Source organism: Anomaloglossus baeobatrachus, chromosome 4, assembly GCF_048569485.1.
Source record: "Anomaloglossus baeobatrachus isolate aAnoBae1 chromosome 4, aAnoBae1.hap1, whole genome shotgun sequence".
Taxonomy (NCBI): domain Eukaryota; kingdom Metazoa; phylum Chordata; class Amphibia; order Anura; family Aromobatidae; genus Anomaloglossus; species Anomaloglossus baeobatrachus.
In genome coordinates, this window is record NC_134356.1 from 91135706 (window position 1) to 91154920 (window position 19215).

Consider the following 19215-nt stretch of genomic DNA (forward strand, 5'->3'; position numbering starts at 1 on the left):
AGGAAACATAGACGATGCAACCGGCCAGGGAGAAACACCCTGCGCCGAGCACCGAGATAAGAACATCTTCCACGTCCTGTGGTCAATCTTGGCGGACGTTGGTATGCTAGCCTGTCTCATGGTGGCAACCACGTCCTGAGGTAATCCTGACGACACTAGGTTCCAGGACTCAATGCCACACCATCCGGTTGAGGGCCGTAGAATTCAAATGGAAGAATGGCCCTTGAGACAGCCAGTCTGATTGGTCTGGTAGTGCCCCCGGTTAGCCTACCGTGAGGCACCACAGAACCGAGTACCACAACATCCTCGGCCAATTTGTAGCGACGAGGATGGCGCGGCCGCAGTCGGTCTTGATCTAGCGCAGTACTCTGGGCAACAATGCCAGAGGTGGCACCTAAGGTAGCTGGAACTGCGACCAATGCTGAACTAAGGCGTTTGCCGCCAGAGCTCGATGATTGTGAAACCGTGCCATGAAGCTGGCACATTGTTGTTGTGCCGTGACGCCATTAGATCGACGTCCGGCCTCTGTCAGCGGCGCCAGATCTCCTGAAACCCGTCCGGGTGAGGAGACCATACTCTTTCGGCCACACCTCAGCGACTTAGGAAGTCAGCTTCCTAGTTTCCACACTTGGGATGTGAATTGTGGATATGGTGGATGCCGTGTCTTCCACCCACATCAGAACCTGCCGGACTTCCTGGAAGGCTTGCCGGTTGCGCGTTCTTCCTTGGTGGTTGATGTATGCCACCGCTGTGGAGCTGTCCGACTGAAGTCGGATATGCTTGCTTTCCAGCCGCTGTTGGAAGGTTTGTAGGGCAAGATACACTGCTCTGTGTTCAAGAACATTGATCTGAAGGGTGGACTCTTGCTGAGTCCACGTACCCTGAGCGCTGTAGTGGAGAAAAACTGCTCCCCACCCTGATAGACTCGTCTGTCGTAACTATCGCCCAGGATGGGGATAGGAAGGACCTTCTTTTTGACCAAGAGGTGAGAAGAAGCCACCACCGTAGAGATTCCTTGGCCGCCTGAGAAAGAACGACGACTCTGTTGAGGGACGTCGACTCCTCGTCCCATTGGCGGAGAATGTCCCATTGTAGTGGACGCAGTAAAACTGCGCGAAAGGAACTGCCTCCATTGCTACCATCTTACGTAGGAAGTGCATGAGGCGTCTCAATGTGTGCGACTGGTTCTTAAAGAAGAGCTTGCAGCCCGTAGTGAATGCTGTTTGTCTAGCGGAAGCTTCACTATCGCTGAGAGAGTAAGAAACTCTATGCCTAGATATGTTATCGATAGGGTCGGGGTCGGATCTGACTTTAAAAAGTTGATGATCCACCCAAAACTCTAGAGAGTCTCCAGCGCAACGTTCGGGCAGTGTTGGCATGTTTCCTAAGAGAGTGCCTTGACAAGTAGATCGTCTAAATACGGGACCACAGAGTGACCCTGAGAGTGCAGGACTGTGACTACTGCTGCCCTGACCTTGGCGAAGACCAGTTGGACTGTCGCTAGCCGGAAGGTAGAGCTACGAACAGAAGGTGTTCGTCTCCTATAACGAAGCGTAGAAACGCTAGTGCTCTGGATCAATCGGCACGTGTGGATAAGCATCCTTGATGCCTAATGATGCTAGGAAATATCCTTGGGACCTTGAGGCGATGACATGGCGGAGGGATTCCATCCGGAACCGCCTGGTGTCCACGAGCTTGCTGAGCATTTTTAGATCCAGAACGGGACGGAACGGCCCGTTGTTATAGGTACCGCAAAGAATTTGGGGTAAAAACCGTGACCTTGTTCCTGAAGAGGAACGGGGGTCATCACTCTTTCTGCCTATAGAGTGCACCCTGTTTGCAGAAGAGCAGCGGCCCGGCCGGGAGGTGGAGAAATTCTGAAGAATCGAGTTGGAGGACGAGAAGTGAGCTCTATCCTGTACCCGTGAGACAGAATGTCTCCTCAATGGTCATTGACCTATGGCAGCTAAATATCGCCAAGGCGGGAGAGCCTGCTACCGACCGAGGCCGCAAGTCATGAGGAAGCCGCCTTGGAAGCGGGTTTTCAGACTGTCGCTTTTTTGGGCGAGACTGAGCCCGCTAAGAATCTTAGCTCCTCTGATCCTTTTGAGTCCACATTGGACGAGGAAAAATGGGACCTGCCCGAGCCTCGAAAAGGCCGAAAACCCCGACTGCCTCTTGCTCTGTTGGGGTTTGTTGTGTCCGGGCTGAGGAAAGGATGAATCCTTACCCCTGGACTGTTTAATGGTTACATCCAACGCTCACCAAACAGTCGGTCAGCAGAAAAAGGCAACTGGTTAGGCAACCTTTTTTGGAAGCAGAATCTGCCTTCCATTCACTTAACGAGCAGACCAGGCTCTGCTTAAAAACACGGAGTAGCGGAGGCTACCGCCGCACGGTTCGCAGAGTCCAGGACAACCTGAATCGCGTAAGAAACAAATGCAGACATTTGAGAGGTTAAGGATGCCACCTGCGGCACAGATGTACGTGTAACCGTGTCAATCTGTGTAAGACAAGCTGAAATAGCTTGGAGTGCCCCAAGGGAGAGAATGCCGGAGCCAACGGTGCGCCGACAGCCTCATAGATGGCTTTCGACCAGAGATCCATCTGTCTGTCAGTGGCATCTTTGAGTTTGCAGTTCCATCTCCCACTGCAACTATGGATCTAGCTACAAGCCTGGAGATTGGAGGACGCCGCTCGGGACATTGGGTCCAGTCCTTGACCAAGTCAGGGGACAGGGATAACGTGTATCCTAAGCCGTTTGGAGAAGCGCATATCTGGATAAGCGTGGTGTTCCTGGACTGCCTCTCTGAAGGCAGAGTGGTCCAGAAAAATACGTGAAGCTGACTCCTCCACTGGAGGAGCTGTGAGAAATAAGCCACATTCTATAGATGGACGCTATAAGATTATTTACTATGGCGTCACAATCAGGTGTATCCAGATTGAGAGCGGTCTCAGGATCAGAATCCTGAGCCGCTACTTCCGCCTCATTACACAGCGAGTCCTTCTGTTAGGACCCTGATGAAACCGAGGCCGCTCATAGCGAGCCCGCTTAGGCTGTCTGGGACTGACGTCCGTGCAGAGCCGTGACTCTGGGATGCGTGTGACATTCCCGGAGCTGTTAGTTATTCACACTGAGGGGGGCCATGGATCAATGATTCAACAGTGCCCATATTGTGAGAGACATGTCCGGACTGCTAGGCTTCTAGTATCATAGCCATAGTCTCAGAAAAACTGTCAGTAAATACTGCAGACACCGTCCTCATCCCCTGGCCATTAGTGCATACAATGGAGTCTATGTAACCTGCCGGCCGTATAGCCGTACATGCTGTACCAGCTGTATAGAAAAACATGTGGTTCTGCACCTTTGTTTTACACAGAGAATATGCTGATAACTCCTCCGCATAATCCAGGAGGGTATATACAACGTGCGACCAAACAGTGCAATGTATATAGTACAAGCATATCTATAAGTGCACTTCTGCACTAGTGGGGTTAGCACCACAGGTGCTGCTTAACGCCTGTTGCAGCGATTGTGTGACTATCAGAATGCCAGGGTCTTCCACACTTGTCTCTGTATCGTACAGAAACTGACACTAATGGCTGCCGGCGTCCTTGTAGAGAAGGAAGCCGTGGGCGTGCCTGAGAAAGTGCGGGAATCCGGATTCACAGTGCACACAGTGAGAGGGGTGGAGTATGCAAAACATACTCCAGCTCTCAGCGCTGCTCTATGCAGCGTCACGCCCCTACCCTGACTGTCAGGGCTGTGGGCGGTAACGAAGGGAGACTAGGCCCAGAAGCCGGGGACTCGAGTTAACAGCGCGGCCGCCGTAAAAGCGCGGGCCGCGCTGAAGTCCCCGGCGCACCACAAGTGCCAGCCGCGCCGCAGTCCCAGCGGCCGGCGCGACCGATTCATAGAAGTGGCCAGCGTCCCGCCCCTCTCCTGACTGGCAGGTCTGGGGGCGGGAACGAACGGAAGCAGGCCGCAAAAGCCGGGGACTCTAGTTATCAGCGCGGCCGCCGTAAAAGCGCGGGCCGCGCTGAAGTCCCCGGCGCACCACAAGTGCCAGCCGCGCCGCTGCCAGCGGCCGGCGCGACCGATTCCTGGAAGTGGCCAGCGTCCCGCCCCTCTCCTGACTGGCAGGTCTGGGGGCGGGAACGAACGGAAGCAGGCCGCAAAAGCCGGGGACTCTAGTTATCAGCGCGGCCGCCGTAAAAGCGCAGGCCGCGCTGAAGTCCCCGGCGCACTACAAGTGCCAGCCGCGCCGCAGTCCCAGCGGCCGGCGCGACCAATTCCCATAAGTGAGCCTGCTTCAGCGAAGCTGAATGAGGCCATGGCACAGGCGCCGCAGCGCTGATGTCCCCCGGCGCACTACAACACCCAGCAAGCTGCGGTGTGAGCGCCAAATGCACGGGGACACAGAGTACCTTGAGGAAGCAGGGCCATGTCCCTGATGTACTCCGCTCCATCCAGCATCTTCTCCAGGGGCTGTAGATGGAGCACGGTCTCAGTGCCTGGAGACCGGTAAATCCCACTTCACCCAGAGCCCTGTAAAAAGGGATGGGGAAGGAATCAGCATGTGGGCTCCTGCCGCCGTACCCGCAATGGGTACCTCAACCTTACAAACACCTCCGACATACAGTGGGGTGAGAAGGGAGCATGCTGGGGACACTATATGTGTCCTCTTTTCTTCCATCCGACATAGTCAGCAGCTGCTGCTGACTAAAAAGTGGAGCTATGCGTGGATGTGTTGCCTCCTTCGCACAAAGCACAAAACTGGTGAGCCAGTGATCCCACTGGGGGTGTATAGCCAGAAGGGGAGGGGCCTTACACTTTTAAGTGTAATACTTTGTGTGGCCTCCAGAGGCAATAGCTATACACCCAATTGTCTGGGTCTCCCAATGGAGCGACAAAGAAATACAGTGTAGCATGTTGCAACCACAGGGTTAGGCTAGAGGAAAAACCATCCTATGCGTTTTAGCTATAGGTAGCCTTAGTCATCTATTACCACACTACTTCACATTGATCTTTATACATGCCGTACGTTCTATAATTATAATTTTCTTACGTGACCTATAGGAGCTTGTACGGAGCATCACTTCACCTGCGCACACTATTACATAATATCTATGTGCATCTTTTTTGCATCCATATCATTGCATTTTATTTCCTGCTATAACTTTTGGGAGTATATTACAATGTATTTGTGTGTAGGCCCCTTTTCTTTACTCTGCTGTAAGTATACCATGTGTTTTATTTACTTTTAGGCCGGGGCCACACGGGGCACTACTGTGATGCTCGCATGACACTCGGCTTGCGCTGGCAGCACAGCAGGAGCCGAGTGTCATGCTAGTATCTCTGCGACTCCGGTCCGACCATTCGAGCAGACCTCAGATGCGGGGGTCGGCCCGGATCTCAGGAGGGGCGGGCCAGTGCTTCGGAGGGGCGGGCCGGCACGGAGGAGGTGAGGGAGGGATTTCTCTCCCTCTCTCCTCCATAGCCGGCTATTGCGATTCTCGTGCTGCACGAACGGTACACCGGAGTACCGCGAGTGCAGTGCGATTTTTCTCTCGCCCCATTCACTTGAATGGGTGCGAGAGGAAAAAAAAAAAAAAAAAAGTCTCCCTTTACAATCGCAGCAAGCTGCTATTGTTTTCTTGGTCCGATTAGGGCTGAGAAAATAATCGCTCATGGGTGCTGACACACAGGCTAGAATTGGTCCGTGTGGCTTAGGCCTTACGTGTACTTTACAATAACAAAACTGAGGGTGTTTTCAGGGACTCTCCCACTTCTCTTTTACCAATTAGTCCATTGGCAACACAACTCCTCTAAATACTATCTACTGATGTATTTTGTGTTAAATGTATAGAACTATTGCGTTCCTTTACGTTCTTCTACAAAATTTAATGATGGCAGACCTATTTGCCATAGGAATACCTCAGTACCCCCACTGTGGTAACTGGGGCTGCTGGGACTGTCACTTATATTTATAGATTGGGGCAGCCTTCTTATACCATATACAGAGAGAGAGGGGAGCCAGCACTATCTGAAAATGGCATGCATCATATAAAAAGTGCAAATTCACAGATTTATTCCAACTGTACTACAATATAAATTGAGATTTTTAGCAAATAATTGATCAATTCTTTGAGCCACCCCTGCCAACGTCACGCCAAATCTCAATAGGGGGGTCCTACACTATATTATGTATTTCATGTGCCATGTGGCCTCCTAGATAAAGTTAAAAGCAGAACCATAATGGAGCACACATACCTGTAAGGCTACTTTCACACATCAGTTTTTTTCCCATCAGGCACAATCCGGAAAAAAATGGGTAAAACGGATCCGGCACCGGATCAGTTTTATCCCCATTGATTTGTATTGTTGTCGGATTGTGCCTGATGACCTTGCATTGCATCCAGCTTTTTCCGGATGCGGCTTAATTAATGAATGTGGTGGCTGCATGGAACGTTTCATGCAACGTTTTTTGTCTCATAAAAAAAAAACCGCACAGCGCCGGGTGTGGCGCTGTGTGGCATGGTGCATAATGAAAGTCTATGCACGCCGAATCCGGTGGCATGCATCAAATGCCGGAAGCATGTACCGGATTCGGTTTTTACTTCTGAGCATGCCCAGAAGTGATTCTCTGGTTTAAGAAAATCGGTGGGAGTGGAGTGCGATAAAACATCGCAATCCACTCGGACAAATTTTAGCCTGTGTGCCAGCACACATGAGCGATTATTTTCTCAGCCCTAATCGGACCGAGAAAACAATCGCAGCATGCTGCAACTGTAATGCGAGACTCTTTTCTCTCGCCCCCATTCAAGTGAATGGGGCGAGAGAAAAATCACACTGCACTCGCGGTACACCGGTGTACCATGCATGCAGAGCGAGAGTCGCAATAGCCAGCTACGGAGGAGAGGGAGATAAATCCCACCTTCCCTCCTCCGTGCCAGCCCGCCCCTCCTGAGAGCCGGCCCGCCCCCCGCAGTTGTGGTCCGCTCGCACAGTCGGACCGCACTCAGACGCAGGGACACTAGCATGACACTCGGCTCCTACTGTGCTGCCAGCACGAGCCGAGTGTCATGCGAGCATCACAGTAGTGCCCTGTGTGGCCCCAGCCTCTCTCTCTCACACTCACTGACTCATTCACTCACTCACCGATCACCTGCGTGGCGCTGCACGGCTGTAACACTCTTCTGGCGGCTTCTCCTGATTTGAAAATGCCAGCCGCCCATTATTCAATCTCGTATTCCCTGCTTTCCCCGCCCACCGGCGCCTATGATTGGTTGCAGTCAGACACGCCCCCACACTGAGTGACAGCTGTCTCACTGCAACCAATCACAGCCGCCAGTGGGCGGGTCTATATCTTGCAGTAAAATAAATAAATAATCTAAAAAAAACCGGCGTGCGGTCCCCCCCAATTTTGATACCAGCCAGGGTAAAGCCACACGGCTGAAGGCTGATATTCTCAGGATGGGGAGCTCCACGTTATGGGAAGCCCCCCAGCCTAACAATATCAGCCAGCAGCCGTCCGGAATTGCCGCATGCATTAGATGCGACAGTCCCGGGAGTCTACCCGGCTCTTCCCGAATTGCCTTGGTGCGGTGGCAATCGGGGTAATAAGGGGTTAATCATGGGAGGCGTCTATGAGACACCCCCAATGATTAACCTGTAAGTGAAAGTAAATAAACACATACACCCAAAAAAATACTTTATTTGGAATAAAGGACAAAAAAACACCCTCTTTCACCATTTTATTAAAAATTCCCAAATACCCCTCCAGGTCTGACGTAATCCACGAGGTCCCGCGACGTTTTCAGCTCTGCTACATGAAGCTGACAGGAGCGGCCGTGGAACACCGCCGCTCTATATCAGCTCCACGCAGCAACTGAGGGAGTCGCACTGTCAGCGGTTACGTCACTGAGGTAGTGTCGGGGTGTGCTGTTATGATGATGCGTGCAGGAGTGTCTGGGTGTGTGCGGGGTTGATGCGTGCGGGAGTGTCGGGGTGCGTGCGGGGATGATGCGTGCGGGAGTGCCGATGTATGTGCAGTGATGGTGCGTGTGGGAGTGTCGGGGTGTGTGCGGGGATGATGCGTGCGGGAGTGCCGGGGTGTGTGCATTTATGATGCGTGCGGGAGTGCCGGTTTATGTGCAGTGATGATGCGTGCGGGAGTGTCGGGGGGTGTGCAGGGATGATGCGTGCGGGAATGCCGGTGTATGTGCAGTGATGGTGCGTGCGGGAGTGTCGGGGTGTGTGCGGGGTTGATGCGTGCGGGAGTGCCGGTTTATGTGCAGTGATGATGCGTGCGGGAGTGTCGTGGGGTGTGCAGGGATGATGCGTGCGGGAGTGTCGGGGTGTGTGCAGGGATGATGCGTGTGGGAGTGCCGGTGTATGTGCAGGGATGATGCGTGCGGGAATGCCGGTGTATGTGCAGTGATGGTGCGTGCGGGAGTGTCGGGGTGTGTGCGGGGATGATGCGTACGGGAGTGCCGGTTTATGTGCAGTGATGATGCGTGCGGGAGTGTCAGGGGGTGTGCAGGGATGATGCGTGCGGGAGTGTCGGGGTGTGTGCAGGGATGATGCGTGTGGGAGTGCCGGTGTATGTGCAGGGATGATGCGTGCGGGAATGCCGGTGTATGTGCAGTGATGGTGCGTGCGGGAGTGTCGGGGTGTGTGCAGTGATGATGCGTGCGGGAGTGTCTGGGTATGTGCGGGGATGATGCGTGCGGGAGTGCCGGGGTGTGTGCGGGGATGATGCGTGCGGGAGTGCCTGGGTGTGTGCGGGGATGATGCCTGCGGGAGTGGCGGGGTTTGTGCGGGAGTGCCTGCGTGTACGGTGATGACTGGGTCTCTCAGCTTTAAAAAAAAAACAAAAAAAAAAAACGGATCCGTTTTTTACTGGATCCGTCACATCAGTTTTTACACACTCTGACACGGATCCGTTGCATCAGGCACAAACCGGATTGTGCCTGATTGCAAAAAACTGATGTGTGAAAGTAGCCTAACCTGTATATAACCACTTCTATGTTGCAAAAGAGAGAATTTTGTTACTTACTGTAAATTCTTTTTCTTATAGTCCCGTATTGGGAGACCCAGACCATGGGTGTTTAGCTTCTGCCTCCGGAGGACACAAAAAGTACTACACTTAAAAGTGTAGCTCCTCCCTCTGAGCTTATACACCCCCTGGTAGCCAGTCCTAGCCAGTTTAGTGCAAAAGCTGAAGGAGAATAGCCACCCACAAGTAGAACCGAGTAAGAACCGGAACAACCGGAGACTCTGTCCACGACAACAGCCGGTGATAACACACGGAACAAGAAAATTGCCAACAGGCAACAGGGAGGGAGCTGGGTCTCGCAATACGGAACTATAAGAAAAAGAACTTACGGTAAGCAACAAAATTCTCTTTTTCTTTATCGTTCCTTTGGGAGACCCAGACCTTGGGACGTTCCAAAGCAATCCCTGGGTGGGAAATAAACAGAAAAAACTAAGAAGTAGGCGGAGCCTAACTTCACAAGTGGGCGACAGCCGCCTGAAGGATGCGTCTGCCCAAGCTCGCATCTGCCGAAGCATGAGCATGCACTTGGTAGTGCTTCGAAAAGGTATGCAGGCTAGTCCAAGTGGCAGCCTGACAGACTTGTTGAGCCGTAGCCTGGTGCCTAAAAGCCCAAGAGGCACCGACAGCTCTGGTCGAGTGTGCTTTGATCCCCGGCGGGACCTGAGTATTCTGGTAGGCGTCCGAAATGGTCGATCTAATCCAACGGGCCAAGGTCGGCTTAGAAGCAGAGAGACCCTTGCGCCGCCCTGTGGTTAGCACAAAAAGAGAGGTGCACCGCCTAAGCGCAGCGGTGCGAAACACATAGATCCAGAGAGCACGCACCAGATCTAGAGTATGCAGCGCTTTCTCAAAGCGATGTACAGGGGCCGGACAGAAGGAAGGCAAGGAAATATCCTGGTTAAGGTGGAAGGGAGAGACCACCTTAGAAAGAAAGTCCGGGGTCGGACGGAGAACTACCTTGTCTTGGTGAAAAACCAAAACAGGTGACTCCGAGGAGAGCGCAGCCAAATCAGAGACTCTCCTGAGAGAAGTTATGGCAACTAGAAAGGCCACCTTTTGAGAAAGACGATACAAAGAAACCTCCCTAAGGGGCTCGAAAGGGGGTTTCTGCAATACCGTGAGGACGAAGTTAAGGTCCCAGGGATCCAAGGGCCGCCGATAAGGCGGAGTGATGTGAGACGCACCTTGCATGAAGGTGCGGACCTGAGCCAGCCGGGCGAGACGCCGCTGGAACAGCACTGATAGAGCTGAGACTTGTCCCTTGAGAGAGTTGAGGGACAGTCCTAGCTGCAGACCGGACTGTAAAAAAGACAGAAGGGTCGGCAACGAGAATGGCCAAGGAGAATGGCCGGAAGAGCGACACCAGGACAGGAAAATTTTCCAAGTCCTGTGATAGATCTTGACGGAGGAAGACTTACGGGCCCGAGTCATAGTGGAGATGACTTCAGGAGGAATACCAGAAGCCATCAAAATCCAGGACTCCAGAGCCACGCCGTCAATTTGAGTGCCGCAGAATTCGGGCGGAAAAACGGACCTTGAGAGAGCAGGTCTGGACGGTCCGGAAGATGCCACGGCATCTCCACGGACAGTTGGAGCAGGTCCGGATACCAAGCTCGCCTGGGCCAGTCCGGTGCAATGAGGATGACTCGACGGCCCTCCATTCTGATCTTGCGCAGGACTCTGGGCAAGAGAGCTAGAGGGGGAAACACGTAGGACAGACGAAACTGGGACCAGTCTTGAACCAGAGCGTCTGCGGTGAAGGCCTGAGGATCGTGGGAGCGAGCCACGTAAACCGGAACCTTGTTGTTGTGACGGGATGCCATTAGGTCCACGTCCGGAGTGCCCCACTTGCGGCAGATTGACTGAAACACTGCCGGGTGCAGGGACCACTCGCCACCGTCCACGGATTGACGGCTGAGATAATCTGCCTCCCAGTTTTCTACGCCAGGGATGTGGACTGCGGATATGGTGGACCGCCCATTGAAGAATGCGTTGGACCTCCAACATTGCCAGGCGGCTGCATGTCCCGCCTTGGTGATTGATGTAGGCAACCGCTGTCGCGTTGTCTGACTGGACTCGAATGTGCCTGCCCGCCAACAGGTGGTGAAAGGCTAGGAGAGCTAGAAGCACAGCTCTGGTTTCCAGCACATTGATTGAAAGGGCTGACTCGGACGGAGTCCAAGTGCCCTGTGCTCTGTGGTGATGTACCGCTTCCCAGCCGGATAGGCTGGCATCCGTGGTGAGAATCACCCAGGACGGAGTCAGGAAGGAGCGCCCTTGGGACAGGGAGAGGGGTCGAAGCCACCACTGAAGAGAGGTCCTGGTCCGTGGCGACAGAGCCACTAACCTCTGTAAGGAGGAAGGCCGCTTGTCCCAACAGCGGAGAATGTCCAGCTGCAGAGGACGCAAATGGAACTGGGCAAAGGGAACCGCCTCCATGGAGGCCACCATTTGACCCAGCACCTGCATCAAACGCCTGAGGGTATAACGGCGGGGCCTCAGGAGAGAGCGCACCGCCAACCGGAGTGACAGCTGTTTGTCTAAGGGCAACTTCACAAGTGCCGGCAAAGTCTCGAACTGCATCCCTAGGTACGTGAGACTCTGGGTCAGAGTCAGAGTGGATTTGGGAAGATAGACAATCCACCCGAATTGGGCTAGGGTGGCGAGAGTGAGCGAAACACTCCGCTGACAGTCTGCGCTGGATGTACCCTGGACCAGAAGGTCGTCCAGATAAGGAAGCACTGCTAACCCCTGGAGGTGCAGGACCGCAATCACTGCCGCCATGACCTTGGTGAATACCCGAGGGGCCGTGGCTAACCCGAAGGGGAGAGCCACGAATTGGAAATGATCCTCTCCTATCGCAAAACGTAACCAACGCTGATGTGACACTGCGATTGGCACATGATAGTCATCTCTGATGTCGATGGACGCCAGGAACTCCCCTTGGGTCATAGAGGCAATGACTGATCGCAGAGACTCCATGCGAAAATGCCGCACCCGGACATGCTTGTTGAGAAGCTTGAGATCCAGGATGGGCCGGAAGGTACCGTCCTTTTTTGGAACTAGGAAGAGATTTGAGTAAAAACCTCTGAACCGTTCCTGAGCGGGAACTGGGACAATCACTCCGTTTGCCTGCAAGGACACCACGGCCTGCGAGAAGGCGGCGGCCTTGGAGCAGGGGGGAGTTGAGAGAAAAAAATCTGTTTGGAGGGCTGGAAGAGAATTCTATCCTGTAGCCGTGAGATATGATATCTCTCACCCACTGATCGGAGACTTGTTTTAACCAAGCGTCGCCAAAGTGGGAGAGCCTGCCACCGACTAAGGACGTAGCTGGAGCGGGCCGAGAGTCATGAGGAAGCTGCCTTAGTGGCAGAACCTCCTGCGGTCTTCTGCGGACGCGCTTTTGGGCGCCAGTTGGATTTCTGATCCTTGGCTGAGTTAGCGGACGAGGCAGAAGGCTTAGAGGATGACCAGTTGGAGGAACGAAAGGAACGAAACCTCGATTGATTCCTACCCTGGGCGGGTTTCCTGGTCTTGGTTTGTGGCATGGAAGTACTCTTCCCGCCAGTAGCTTCTTTAATGATTTCATCCAACTGTTCACCAAACAGCCGTGAACCAGCAAAAGGGAGCCCAGCAAGAAACTTCTTGGAAGAAGCATCTGCCTTCCACTCTTGAAGCCACAAAATCCTGCGGATAACAAGAATTAGCTGAAGCCACCGCAGTGCGGTGAGCAGCCTCTAGCATGGCAGACATGGCATAGGATGAAAAAGCTGAAGCCTGAGCAGTTAAGGTAACCATCTCAGGCATAGATTCCTTGGTGAGGGAATGCATTTCCTCTAGAGAAGCAGAGATGGCTTTGAGAGCCCACACTGCTGCAAAAGTCGGGGAAAACGCGGCCCCCGTAGCTTCATACACAGATTTGGCCAGAAGGTCAATATGACGGTCAGTGGAATCCTTAAGTGAGGTGCCGTCAGCCACCGACAACGGTCCGGGCTGATAGCCTAGACACCCGAGGGTCTACCTTTGGGAGTGAGACCACTCCTTGACCACCTCAGGTGGAAATGGAAACCGGTCATCAGAACCACGCTTTGGAAAGCGTTTGTCAGGGCAGGCCCTGGGTTTGGTCACAGCGGTCTGAAAACTGGAGTGGTTAAAGAACACACTCTTCACTCTCTTAGGCGAGGTAAACTAATGTTTTTCTGCCAAAGAGAGTTGCTCCTCTGACACTGGCGGATTGAGATCCAGCACAGAATTAATAGAAGCAATCAAATCACTAAGATCTGAGTCACCCTCAGAGACATCGATGGGATACATAGCCTCTGAGCCCCCAGTGAGGGCATCCTCCTCATCTTGAGAGTCAGCTCTTGAGACAGAGCCGTGGGATGGGGAGGGGGAGGAAACCCTGCGCCTTCTCTTAGAAGGACGGGGTCTGGGATCAGATGATGAATCCTCCTGAGCTCCGATGGACGGAGGTCAGAGGATAGGAGTCCTCTGTCAAGAGTATTAGAGGCACCCTGCTAGGGGGGCTGATGCATATTCATCAAAGTCCTGGACAAAAGCCCCATGGACTCAGCAAATGACTGGGATATGGACCTAGAAAAGGACTCTACCCAGGCCGGGGGTTCAATCACAGGTGCAGCAGCAGCCTGAGAGACCACTGGGGGTGAGACTCCAGGCTGTGGCACCGCCAAGTTAGAGCAGACATCACAATGTGGATAGGTGCTCGGCTCAGGCAGCAGGAGCTTACATGCAGTGCATGCAGAATAAAGCTTTGGAGCCTTGCTCCTTGTGTGAGACATGCTGCTGGAGTGGGGGAACCCCAGGGAGAATATACAAAGGTCCACAACCGGAGACCGGCTGTGTCTTACCAGACCGCTGAGCGCGGTGTTGTGTGCCCTCGAGATCCCGAAGCCCGGTCCCCCAGTCGCAGCACCTCAGCAGAGATGCAGAATGCAGGATGTACCAGAGCAGCGTGAACTCTGCCTGAGAAGAGGGCGTTCCTATAAAAGAGCGGGAACTGGAGGGCTATAGAGACCTGCAGGGGAGGAGGGACGCCCCAGCAGTGGGGAGTGTCCCTCCCCTGTGTAGAGCGGCCGCCGGGAGGAGCCGAACCTGTCCCTCTGCATGAGTGACATGCGAGGGCAGGAAAATGAAACTAGGCCTCCGGCGAAGCCGGGGCTGAAATTTAAGCGGCGAGGCCGACAAGCAGGCACCATCGGCGCGGTTCTCATTCAAAAGCTAGAGAACCCGCCGGAAAAGTTAAAACAATCACATACAGCATACTCTCCCCTTACAATAAAGAACCGGGACCCCCAACATAAACGTCTCAGGTACTTAGCTGCTGAGACGCAGGGCCATGTCCCTGGGGATGAGTGCTCCGGTCCAACAGAATCCTCCAGGGGCTTTGGAAGGAGACCGGACTCCTGCCAGGCATGGAGACCGTGCTGGCTCCCACTTCAAGCCAGAGCCCAGAAGGGATGGTGAAGGAGCGCGGCATGTAAGGCTGCAGCCTTGTAAATCAACCTTACCAACACCGCCGACACAGTGGGGTGAGAAGGGACATGCAGGGAGTCCAGACATGGACCCGCTTTTCTTCAAACTCTATCCAAAAGTCAAACAAATCAGATGAGTATGCAAGTGTGGATGTATGCCTCCTGACACAAAGCAATAAACTGGCTAGGACTGGCTAACAGGGGGTGTATAAGCTCAGAGGGAGGAGCTACACTTTTAAGTGTAGTACTTTGTGTGTCCTCCGGAGGCAGAAGCTAAACACCCATGGTCTGGGTCTCCCAAAGGAACGATAAAGACAGAGGCAATTGTGGATAGAGGCCAGCCCAGGTCCCAGCATGTGAAGCAAGCTCTACACATACCACGCCTGGTTTTGGTTTGCAATGTATTCCTCCTGTTGGTAGCTGATCACATTCAGTTGCCTCACCCCTTTCCACAGGCAATGCTAATTAAGCACCATACTTGGATCTGGTCCGCCTTTATCAATGGTTGCTGTCTGGCACTGGGAGGGTCAGTTCTGATATAGTCCTGGTATGTGTAGAGCTTGCTCCACATGCTGGGACCTGGGCTGGCCTCTATCCAAAATTGCCTCTTTTGCAACATAGAAGCGGTTATATACAGGTTATAGGTATGTGTGCTCCATTATGGTTCTGCTTTTAACTTTATCTAGGAGGCCGCATGGCACATGAAATACATAATATAGTGTAGGACCCCCCTATTGAGATTTGCCGTGACGTTGGCAGGGGTGGCTAAAAGAATTGATCAATTATTTGCTAAAAATCTCATTTTTTTTTATTATAGTACAGTTGGAATAAATCTGTGAATTTGCACTTTTTATATGATGCATGCCATTTTCAGATCGTGCTGGCTCCTTTTTCCCTTATACCATATACAGTGGAACCTTGGATTAAGAGTAATTTGGTTTGAGAGCATTTTGCAACACAAGCAAAGCTTTGTAAAAAATTTTTTAACTTAGTTTAAGAGCAATGCTTTGCAATAAGAGCAAATACTCACTGTGTACACTTCCGGTTCTGTCCTTTCACTGCGCCCTGACCCGCTCTGGAGGTAACTTTCTGTACATATATACAGTATACCATTGTACAGTACAGCATATACTATATAACATGTCTATCAATTTGCATTTGTGGATACAATATTGTACTTTGCTTGTGCTGTAATCTAATTGCCTAAGCAGTAGTCCTACCCTTCATTTGGCTTAGTTCTGCCCTTATTTTGGGGAGAATAGATTTAGGGGGGGTGGTTTTTTTTGTGTGTGTATTGTCCTATGTCCTATTTATACATTATCTCTTCTCTATTCTGTACCTCTCGCACACCAACAATTCCATTGTAAGCTAATGTGCAGTTTAATTTGCTTTAGGTTTTTAACTGTACAGTATTTTGTATTAGTGTGCTGTAATAATTTTATATGAATACAGTACATTATTTTGTATTACTGTAATAAGTTTGTATAAAAAAAGTAACTATTTTTGGGTTGTGGAACGAATTGTCTGTGTTTCAATTATTTCCTATGGGATAATTTGCTTTGATATAAGAGTAACTTGGTTTAAGAGCACACGCCTGGAACAAATTATACTCGTAATCCAAGGTTACACTGTATATCAGTAAGAGGATTCTTTCCATATTGTAAACACATTGCAACAACCATTTCCTAATCTGCACAATCTCTATAAAATCTGATACGAGCACAAGGGCATCAATTTAATTTGTAATTGACTAAGAAAAAAAAAAATGCAGCGGTAATCCATAATCTGCTTTATTTTTGTGGGATCTACAAGTCAGCAAGGACACATCAAACTGAAAAATAACAGCACATTATTCCAAATCGATGCCCAGTCTTACCAGTCTGATGAGTTCTTCTTTAATAAGTCGGGTGATTTCTGCCTTTGCTTTTTGCACTGCCAATTCATTAGCACCTAGAGAGTGGAGATATATACAGTCTGAGAATGGTCTACTGCAATTCTTCATTTCAACAAGTAAAATCCACCACCAAGTGAAGACACTGCATGTGTCAGATTCCATTACACAGTTTCCAAATTACAAGATAATGACAATATGTAATGAAGCGGCTCCTCTATCAATGGTTATCTACATGAAGTGATCATTTCTCTGTAGCTGATGAACAGGGCAGTAAGGGACTTGGGCACTGTTGTCTCTAGGCCAGGATGGTGGAAACATCAAACTGCAGTCTACAGTGATCAAGTTGTTAGCCAGACAGCAGCTAGTGCCACACCGCAAGCAGCTAGATCGTGCAGACCTTTTATAAGGAAGATTTATACCAAAAACTAGACCATAAAGAAGGGAATTTTGTTTACTTACCGTAAATTCCTTTTCTTCTAGCTCTAATTGGGAGACCCAGACAATTGACAATTGGGTGTATAGGCTATGCCTCCGGAGGCTGCACAAAGTATTACACTCAAAAGTGTTAAGCCCCTCCCCTTCTGCCTATACACCCCCCGTGCTCTCACGGGATCCTCAGTTTTGGTGCAAAAGCAAGAAGGAGGAAAAAATTATAAACTGGTTTAAAGTAGATTCAATCCGAAGGAGTATCGGAGAACTGAAACCATTCAACATGAACAACATGTGTACACAAAAAAACAGGGGCGGGTGCTGGGTCTCCCAATTAGAGCTAGAAGAAAAGGAATTTACGGTAAGTAAACAAAATTCCCTTCTTCTTTGTCGCTCTATTGGGAGACCCAGACAATTGGGATGTCCAAAAGCAATCCCTGGGTGGGTAAAGAATACCTCATAATAGAGCCGTAAAACGGCCCCTTCCTACAGGTGGGCAACCGCCGCCTGAAGGACACGTCTGCCTATGCTGGCATCCGCCGAAGCATAGGTATGCACCTGATAGTGTTTCGTGAAAGTGTGCAGGCTCGACCAGGTAGCCGCCTGACACACCTGCTGAGCCGTAGCCTGGTGCCTCAAAGCCCAGGACGCGTCCACGGCTCTGGTAGAATGGGCCTTCAGCCCTGAGAGAACCGGAAGCCCAGCCGAACGGTAGGCTTCGACAATTGGCTCCTTGATCCACCGAGTCAAGGTTGATTTGGAAGCCTGTGACCCTTTACGCTGGCCAGCGACAAGGACAAAGAGTGCATCCGAGCGGCGCAGGGGCGCCGTACGAGAAATGTAGAGTCTGAGTGCTCTCACTAGATCTAACAAGTGCAAATCCTTTTCACATTGGTGAACTGGATGAGGACAAAAAGAAGGTAAGGAGATATCCTGATTGAGATGAAAGGGGGATACCACCTTAGGGAGAAATTCCGGAACCGGACGCAGAACCACCTTGTCCTGGTGAAAACCATGAAAGGGGCCTTGCATGACAGCGCTGCTAGCTCAGACACTCTCCGAAGTGAAGTGACTGGTACTAGAAAAACCACTTCCTGCGAAAGGCGTGAGAGAGAAATATCTCTCATTAGCTGGAATGGTGGTTTCTGAAGAACATCAGCACCCTGTTCAGATCCGAAGGTTGTAACGGCCGCTTGTAAAAAGGAACGATGTGACAAACCCCCTGCAGGAACATGCGTACCTGTGGAAGTCTGGCTAGGCGCTTCTGGAAAAAACACAGAGAGCGCTGAGACTTGTCCCTTAAGGGAGCCGAGCGACGAACCCTTTTCCAGTCCAAATTGAACAAAGGACAGGGAGGGGGGCAAGGCAAATGGCCAGGGAGAAAAAAACCCTGAGCAGAGCACCACGACAGGAATATTTTCCGCGTCCTGTGGTAGAGCTTGGCGGACGTTTGTTTACTAGCCTGACTCATAGTGGCAATGGCTTCTTGAGATAATCCTGAAGACGCTAGAATCCAGGACTCAATGGCCACACCGCCAGGTTGATGGCCCCAGAATTCAGATGGAAAAAACGGCCCTTGAGACAGCAATTCTGGTCGGTCTGGCAGTGCCCCCGGTTGGCCGACCGTGAGATGCCACAGATCCGGGACCACGACCTCCTCGGCCAGTCTGGAGCGACGAGGATGACGCGGCGGCAGCCGCGGCAGTCTGCCGTGATCTTGCGTAACACACTGAGCAACAGTGCCAACGGTGGGAGCACGTAAGTAAGCTGAAACTGCGACCAGTGTTGAACTAAGGCGTCTGTCGCCATAGCTCTGGGATCTTAAGACTGTGCCATGAACGTCGGTACCTTGTTGTGGTGCCGGAACGCAATTAGGTCGACGTCCGGCATGCCCTAGCGGCAACATATCTCATGAAACCCGTCCTGGTGAAGGGACCCTTGCTCTGCGTCCATGCCCTGGCGACTGAGAAAGTCTGCTCCCAAGTGTTCCACGCCTGGGATGTGAACTGTGGATATGGTGGAGGCTGTGGATTCCATCCACAGCAGAAGCCGCCGGACTGTAAGCCACCGCTGTGGAGTTGTCCGACTGAATTCGGATCTTCTTGCCTTCCAGCCACTGCTGGAACGCTTTTAGGGCGAGATACACTGCTCTGATCTCCAGAACATTGATCAGAAGCGAGGACTCAATGGTGAGTCCACGTACCTTGAGCCCTGTGGTGGAGAAAAAACTGCTCCCCACTGAAACCGACTCACATCCGTCGTGACCACTGCCCAGGATGGGAGAAGGAAGGAATTTCCCCTCGACAATGAAGTGGTATGCCTGAGAGAGGTAGATGTT

At 51.9% G+C, this 19215-nt stretch overlaps 1 protein-coding gene across 1 annotated transcript in view; it reads right to left on the bottom strand.

Moving 5' to 3' along the window:
* Window positions 1-19215, bottom strand: part of DDX46 (DEAD-box helicase 46) — a 209277-nt gene that overhangs the window by 2621 nt on the left and 187441 nt on the right. The window contains exon 22 of the mRNA XM_075344461.1: window positions 16431-16504. Within this exon, the coding sequence (XP_075200576.1) occupies window positions 16431-16504 (74 nt within the window). The remainder of the gene's footprint in view (window positions 1-16430; window positions 16505-19215) is intronic.